Source organism: Cebus imitator, unplaced genomic scaffold (genome assembly GCF_001604975.1).
Source record: "Cebus imitator isolate Cc_AM_T3 unplaced genomic scaffold, Cebus_imitator-1.0 Scaffold189, whole genome shotgun sequence".
Lineage (NCBI taxonomy): Eukaryota > Metazoa > Chordata > Mammalia > Primates > Cebidae > Cebus > Cebus imitator.
Window position 1 is genome coordinate 510,103 of NW_016107504.1, and position 9,045 is coordinate 519,147.

At 32.7% G+C, this 9,045-nt stretch overlaps 1 protein-coding gene across 1 annotated transcript in view; it reads left to right on the forward strand.

The window, feature by feature from the left end:
• The window catches only part of TBC1D8B (TBC1 domain family member 8B), a 64,393-nt gene that overhangs the window by 18,332 nt on the left and 37,016 nt on the right, over positions 1 to 9,045 (forward strand). Inside the window, exons 5-7 of the mRNA XM_017546434.2 lie at positions 762 to 1,002; positions 3,565 to 3,772; positions 4,407 to 4,574. Of these exons, the coding sequence (XP_017401923.1) occupies positions 762 to 1,002; positions 3,565 to 3,772; positions 4,407 to 4,574 (617 nt within the window). The remainder of the gene's footprint in view (positions 1 to 761; positions 1,003 to 3,564; positions 3,773 to 4,406; positions 4,575 to 9,045) is intronic.

Here is a 9,045-nt window from a genome sequence, read left to right on the forward strand (position 1 = left end):
TGTTTGATGGCTGCATAGTATTCCATGGTGTATATGTGCCACATTTTCTTTATCCAGTCTATCTTTGATGGGCATTTGGGTTGGTTCCAAGTCTTTGCTATTGTAAACAGTGCCACAATAAACATACATGTGCATGTGTCTTTATAACAGATCGATTTATAATCCTTTGGGTATATACCCAGTAGTGGGATTGCTGGGTTGAATGGTATTTCTGGTTCTAGATCCTTAAGGAATCACCACACTGTCTTACTTAAAATTACATTGGGCACAATGGCTCAGGACTATAATTCTAGCACTTTGGGAGGCCAAGGCAGGAGGATCACTTGAGACCAGGAGTTCAAGACCAGCCTAGGCAATATAGTGAGACTCTGTCTCTACAAAACAATTTTTAAATTAGCTGGGCATGGTGCACATGCCTGTAGTCCCAGCTACTTGAGGAGACTACTTGGGATGCAAGGATCACTACAGCCTGGGAGGTCAAGGCTGCAGTAAGCCATGATCACATCACCTCACTCCAGTCTGAGCAGCAGAGTGAGACTGTATCTCGAAAGAAGTTATTTAAAATTAGATCTCTTCCTGCAATCACCAATTCTTGCACGTTCATGTTGATGCTTCAAAATTTTAACTAATCTTGAACTCGAAACTATTTTAGCTGTTTATAGTATTTTTCAAGGGGTTAACTATTGTTTCAAAATACCTCATTAATGAACATAAATCAGTATGAGAATTTAATCATACGTGCTTATACCTCTTATTTGCAGTAAAACTCATTATCTCCTGGGATGAAGTCTCAAAACTTGAAAAGACTTCAAATGTCATACTGACAGAGAGTATTCATGTGTGTTCCCAAGGAGAGAATCACTACTTTTCAATGTTTTTGCATATTAACCAAACATACCTTCTTATGGAACAGCTGGCAAACTATGCCATTAGAAGACTTTTTGATAAGGAAACATTTGATAATGACCCAGTCCTTTATAATCCTCTACAAATCACCAAAAGGTAATCAAAGCTTAATTTTTACTTTTCAAAGTATTGTTTGACCGTAAGAATGATAGTATTGCTTAGCATTAAAAGTTAACTCTTCTATGTTATATGATACGTTTTTTTGGAGTTGATCATGTTTGTGTGTGTGTTTTGTGAGTTTGTTCAAATGCATTGCATAAATAGTGCCCTTCTCTCCATGGAATTTAATTGTAAGAAATAATAGAAGTTAGGTTTGAAAATTATTATTTTTTTAGATTCAGATAGGACTTGTCCTGCAATACGCTTAGAAACGCAGAGATTTGTGTGTGTGGTTAGTCTAACTCCAAATTTCTCTATGAATAGTCTAGACAGTTTGGGTATGAAATGGTTAAACAGACTGTGTTACTTATAGAAAACTTTTTTTTTTAAATGAAGAGGCAAGTTTGTGGAGTCAGTGGAGCGTGGACTTTAGAGTGAAAGTAGAACAACTCTTAGACAAGTCATAATCTCTCAGGACCTCATTTTCCTCATCTGTCATTTCTACCTCAAAAGACACATATGGGGAATGAGCACAATATGTGTGAAACCACTTTGTAAAATATAAAATATGAGGTAAATATTAATCATTATTAGTGCCTCCTTCAGAAGTACTTGTCTGATAGCTGTCTGCCATTATATTTGGTGTGTTGGAACTGACCACATATCTTTTATCCTGCTAAACATTCCAAACAGTTGACTAAAATGAGCATGCCAAAGGGGAAAAGGAGAGGAGAGGATTCAGAAATAGCTAGCAAAAGCAACTTCCGGCAAAGAGGATGAAGGTATAGAGTATATGGGAAAGTTTAAGAGGAACCTAAGCCGAAGTCCTATAGACAAACCAAAACAAGTGACCTAGAATGTTATATGGTCACTACACAGCCCTGACTGTGTACAGTTGTTCCTCTTGCCTGTTCCTGAACTATTCCTAAAATTCATGTACATAAAGATTTGTTTTTGAGCCTCCCTGCTTTTCTGGAAGTTAGATCAGCAAGGTAAATTTTTACACTCCATTACCAAAATTAGGTCTCAGTGTGCATGATTTATAAATAGAATTCTATAAGGATTTAGAATCGTGTTTGTATGTTATAGCTAGGCATTTATTTTGTATTTCATTCCTTGATTAGCAACCATAAACATAAACTGTTTTGTCATTTTATTTCCCTTAAAATATAGACTAAAAGGCTGTCTATCAATGAGTTACCCATCACCAAATCTGTATTTAATTAAGATTTAATGAATCCATTTTTGTCTGTGTGCATTTTTAGGAGAGGCTATTGAAAATCATATATATCTACATCATTTTTTCTAGTAAGTTAAAAAAAAAACACTAATTTACTAGGACTTAGTCTCCAAATTTCTTTTTTATAAAATGGAATATCTTTATTGCCCTGCTTATTGTTTTTACAAATATGTATTTCTTTTATAGTTTAAACAATACAGAAACATAGTAATGATAGTTAAGTTTAGTGTATATCCTTCTAGGTTTTTAATGCATGAATTTAAAAATATTTGCAAAATAGGTCTGAACATCACACAGTGTTCTGCAATCTGCTTTGTTTCTCCTCTTGTATTATGGACATCTTTCCATTCACATAAATGGACCTTATTTTATTTAAATAATAGTGAGCCCACCAAATTACAATTTATTTGTTTTATCAGCTTTCCCAGGTTAAAAAAAATACCATTTAACTGAGGTAAAAATTAACATGGTTTTGGTTTTCTGTTCATGTTCATGTTTATCAGGAGTATTTTGAAAGACATGATGAACTGCCACATATTTAAATAGTATATGCAGGAAATATTAATTTAGTTTTAGCTTTGTTGGATTTGAGTTAGAACTTCCATGATTTACTTACTATACTAGATGGTATTGCTGCTTAATGCAATTGCTTAATGTCCCTAGAAAAATTATACCATTTAAAGCAATTGCTTTTTACACAAAGTCCACATTTGTCTATCAGTTAATAAGTCCTCTGTATTTATTGACACCTATCCTATGCCCAACATAGTATAAACAGTGTTACTTTATCATGCTTCTACTTTGGATTGTTTAAAACATTCATTTAAATTTTTACTTCGCTTAATTTTTAATACTGTCTTTTATGGACTACTCTTTCCCTCTAAATGTTTATGCCACAAATTTTCATTATTGTATTTTACTTGAACTGGGTAACTCTCTTGATTTTCTGGTAACCAGATATGAACATTGTTGTCTTCCAGGATTGGTTTTAACCATAATTACATATTATGCCTCTGTGACAATATGGTAGCCTTCTTGCAGATCACCCCTTACAGATAGTTTGAAGACTTACATGATCTCTAACTTTTGTGCATTTTAATCTACTAATAAAACTAAATTAGAGAAAAATAAACAAAATGAGTTTGCAAGGAATCCGTGTATTTTTTCTATTTTAGGATTTGTTGAAAAACATACCATTTTTAGTGTTTAATCTGTGTGCTTTACAGTATATTTAGATTAGTCAATATAGGCATATGTATACCTTAGAATTCATTTCTAAGAATTCATTTGTGCCTCATCCCATTTTTTCTTTCCTACAGAGGTCTAGAAAATCGAGCCCACAGTGAGCAATTTAATGCCTTTTTTAGGCTGCCCAAAGGAGAGAGTTTGAAAGAAGTACATGAATGTTTCTTATGGGTACCATTCAGCCACTTCAATACTCATGGGAAAATGTGCATCTCAGAAAATTATATCTGCTTTGCTAGCCAAGATGGCAATCACTGTAGTGTAATCATTCCACTACGAGAGGTAATGTAAATTTGGTTACATATCAGTTTTTAGTTTGAAAATGTTATCATTCACAGAGTAAAACGTCCTTTAATTCTATAAATTATTAAAACCTCAAGATGCAATATCCTTTTAGTAATTTAAAATAATTATTCTTCAGGATAAGAGTACAACCTTCTGAGATATTCTCAGTTCCTTTTAGTAAAGTCTTACAACTGTTACTGAAAGTGAAAATGTTAAAACTTTAAAATTTAAAAACAAGATAAAGGTTTAGGTTAATGCAAAATGGAGCCTGATCATTCAAAACTTTATGACATCAATATCCAAACTTAAACTGTCACTTTTGGTGTACTGTGTCAGAAAAAATAACATTGATACCCTTTATGTAAGTCAGAAATAAATTGTTGCTATTTGATACTGAATTTTTACATTTTTAAAGAATAGATGTTAGCCAGACCTTTTTCTTGAGAAGCGAAATAACATGCACTGAGGTTACTTGTATGATTGGTGCAACTAGTACACAAACTCTCCTTCTTAATAAGTCATACTATAGACCAAAACTTTTGGCCACAAAAGTGTAAGCCAAGCACATTTTACTTGAAGGTGTCAACAACACAGGAACATTTAATTCACCTCTATGTTTTTCACCCCCTAGGTCTTAGCTATAGATAAGACAAATGATTCCAGCAAATCTGTCATCATTAGCATCAAAGGAAAAACAGCTTTTCGCTTCCATGAAGTTAAAGATTTTGAGCAACTGGTGGCAAAACTCGGACTCAGATGTGGGGCAGCTTCAACTCAATATCATGATATTAGCCCAGAGGTAATTAATTATACAGCAATCAAATCATTTTGAAAAAAAGGTTCGTATTTAGCATAGTTCGTTCTTCAAGAGGAATTCATAGTACCTTTCCTATTTATGCCCATTTTTTTTTTTAAAGAATCTAAGAAATTATATTGTCTAACTCATATCCTAAAGCAGAAGTGAGAATTAAGGACTTTACTCATTTTTAGGAGCTCATACTTTACAAAATTATTATAATTTGATCTTTATTTTACTATATTTGTGATTTACCATATAACTTATACTTTCACATAGTTTGGCTTTTAACAAGTCAAAATTTATTTGAGAATTTAGTGAGGCCTCGAAAAAGGACTCCACTTATTGTTGCAAAGAGATAGCAATTTTAAACCCATCTGAATATCTTTTATTTAATATATTATAGGTCAGCCTTATTTATATAATCTAGCCAAAAGCAAAATAGTGGTATATCTGTTTGCCAGTAAAATGTTAGAGAGAACAAGGAGGATTTTGATGTTTAATATGTCTTTCATGGAAATGCAGAGAGGTTGAATTCAAAAAAATTTTCTTTTACCATTTCCAGGAACCCCATGTTTTAATAAATTGATAAAACTTATTAAAATATAGCTATTTATATTTTAATTAAAATTCAAATAAAAAAATTAATATTGTCTTTATTGGCTATATTATTTTATTTAAGTTGGAGTATAGATCCTCTTACTACTATGTCCAGAATAGAGATTGAAAATAATATACTATGTCAATTATAATGAAGTATTGATAAAACTAATTTTCCCTCTGATAATTAAAAAGCACAATGAAAACATGTAATTAATTTTTTTTCCATCTCAATTTCAGACACAGAATTTCTACATTGGCCATCAAGAGTTTTTCTTACCCCAACTTTATCATCTCTCATTCTTTTTTAGTATGTACCCAGGGTATTCCTTAGTTGGATGTGGGGACAAAAGTAAAATCTGACCAGCCTTAGTAGTTTTCTCTCCCAGTGCTCCCAAATTCTTACTTATATTATGTTTTCCTTGTTCTGTTCTATTTCACATTCAGTCCATGTGTTAGCTTCAAAGCTCAGCTTATATTTCTTTTTCATTTAATTAATTTGCTTTTCTAAAACCTGGAGAACTGTAATTGTTCCCCTTAAAACTTTTATGTTCCTTTAGTAGCTGAGTATGCTCAATTGTCAAGAAAGGATTTTGTTTCAAAATGAGTTTACCATCTTTCTAAATATATGTCAGAATTCTACAGTTTTCTAGTTTCTCTTACTCATTTTTAGAGGTTTTAATAAATATATATACAAAATACCAGTTAGTATACTATTTGCTTGGAAATACGTATTTTTAAATTGCCATAATATTCTATTTTCACTTAACATTTTTATCTTATCAATGATGAAGAATATTGGCCCATTTTAGTGTCTGTATATATCTAGCTTTAATGATAGTATATGTAAAAAATTAGTAAAGAGAAAGCTTTTAAACAAGAGCTAGTTCTATTTTATTTCTAAGTAACAGAAATTATAGCTATTTTTTATAACTATACTTATACTGAAATGAAGAGGAAAAATGCATTCTATAATTTCAATAAACCTGATGACTTTTGTACAAAGAGCAAGACTTTTTAATTTAAATCTTCAAGAGTCTAAATCAACAAGTCTAAATATGAATACAGAAAGGACTTTAGGAAATTTTTCCTGTGGGTGTGCCAAAGACATGATACAAAGAACAAATTCTACCGGAATTAACTAAGATTATGCATGAATATCAGTTCTATCCAAGTTTTTATATAGGTATGCATTAAAATGTTTCACATTTTAATAAGTTATACTAAAACAGGGGAATAAACAGGTTTAGTAAAATTCTAATAAACTGCTTGGAAAATACATGAATCTTTTACTTTTTTTGACACATATAATCAAGAACTATTACTAGATAAGGTAATTTTTCAAAACTACTCAATGAAAGAAAAACAGGCCCTCTTAGGTTAGTTTTAAGCAAAATGGCCTAAGAATGGAAAGCACTGCTGAAGATTCATTGCTTGATGCTCTTAAACTATATCATGAATGAATTGTAGGTTCTGTGGAATGTCAAGAAAGGTAGTAATTGATTTCATGCCTTAAAGTTTTTAGATGGACAAATAAGTATCTTCTACAGATTATCACAGAATATGTAATCATACTTGTTTCATATAATTATTATCTTAATAAGATAGTTTTATAACCAGGACTATCTTGCTAAGTTTTTAAATATAAGTAATGGGTTTGTTATCCTACATGATAATGTAGATAGAAATAGTAGTTTAACCCACATAACTGATTTTTTCTTGCCTTGGTAAGAATAAGGCAATGTGTTTTCTATGACTGTAGTATAAATTTGGAGACAGATTTTTTAGCTGTGGGGGTAGATTTATTTCTAAGTTAGGAAACCAGAAACTATTAAAAATGAAATTCACACCCTTCAAATTGTGGACTATGAACAAGAGCCTATTTGAGATAAGCTTCTGATATTTGAGAAAAGCATTTGTTCGTATTTTTTTGTTTTAATTATTGGTTTCACAGGTCAACTCTGGCCCCCAAACCACCATTTATTATACCAAGTTTATGAAGTATTCTAATTTAAATATAATATTTTATAGAAATTTACACATAAAGAAATGCTCAACTTTGCCTTATCTTTGCTTCACTGTTAGAGCCATATGATAATTGTCAAATCAATGTCACAGCAATATCAGATAATAAAACAGGTTAAGAATACCTGCTATAGAGTTAACAATCTATGTTGCTTTCTAGATGTAGTTGGATTTTGCTCATGCACTAAAAGTCTGATGAGTGCCAAGTTTGTCATAAGTGTGAACACCCAAATAAATGGAGAGAAATACATTTTATATATGTGTGTGTATATGTACATATATATATATTTCCACGTATGTATATAAAACCATGGGTGAAACCTTCCATTCAAAGAGCCAGAGCAAAAAAAGTTCAAAAAATTTTAGTTCCTTGAATAATCTATTATACTCTCCAAAATTTTAAATATTATCTTATACTACCATCTTTGAAGGTAAATGTTTTTTATTTTATTTTTTTGTCATTATTTTTATTTTCCCACCACCTACTGCCTGTTAAAGGTGAATGTTTTAACGTGACTTTATGAATACTTAGGAGGTAATCATGGATAGGACTGGTATACTTGTCATCACTCTTATAAATTTATGTTTAGGGTTTCATTGTTTAAGGGGTTATTTTTCTCCCTCTGGGATACATTTCCTGTAGTTTAGAACAATAGATTAAGTGATGATTCAGTCATTTAAACTAAAGAAATATATTGTGCTTGAGATCCAGACTACAACCATGAATTTTTCAACCTGTATTTGCAAAAATGTAACTTCTCATTTAAACAGGTGAACTTAATATTAAGTAGTAAAGTCTATGATTTGTCAAACTAAGCATTTAAAAAATATAAGGGAATTGTTACTCTCTAATCATTAATTTTTCCTTTATTGGATTCTTCTACCTTATCCTTTTATTTACACATTGATTTGACTTAACTTTCCTTGAATCCTATCTGTATTCATCTGTTCTCACGCTGCTATGATGAAATACTTGAGACTGGGCAATTTATAAAGAAAAGAGGTTTAATTGACTCACAGTTCTGCGTGGCTGGGGAGGCCTCCGGAAACTTACAATCACGGTGGAAGGCACCTCTTCACAGGGTTGCAGGAGAGAAAATGAGTGCTAAGCAAAGAGGGAAACCCCTGATAAAACCATCAGATCTTGTGAGAACTCACTCATTATTATGAGAACAGCATGGGAGAAACTACCCTATGATTCAGTTATCTCCATCTAGTCCTGCCCTTCACATATGGGTATTATTATAATTCAAGGTGAGATTTGGGTGGGGACATAGAGCCAAACCATATCATTCCACCCCTCGCCCCTCCCTAATCTCATGTCCTCACATTTCAAAACACAATCATGCCTTTCCAACAGTCCCCCAAAGTCTTAACTCATTCCAGCATTAACTCAAAGTCCAGGTCCAAAGACTCATCTGAGATAAGGCAAGTCAATTCCACCTATGAGCCTGTAAAATCAAAAGCAAGTTAGTTACTTCCTAGATATGGTGGGGATACAGGCATTGGGTAAATGAACCATTCCAAGTGGGAGACATTGGCCAAAACAAAGGGACTACAGGCCCCATGCAAGTCTGAAATCCACCAGGGCAGCTAAATCTTAGGGCTTTGAAATGATCTGCTTTGATTCCATGTCTCATATCCAGGTCACACTGATGTAAGAGATGGGCTCCCACAGCCTTGGGCAGCTCTGACCCTGTAGCTTTGCAGGATACAGCCCCCCTCCTGGCTGCTTTCACAGGCTAGCATTGAGTGCCTGCAGCTTTTCCAGGTGCATGGTGCAAGCTGTCAGTGGATCCACCATTCTGGGATCTGGAGAATGGTGGCCCTCTTCTCATAGCTCCACTAG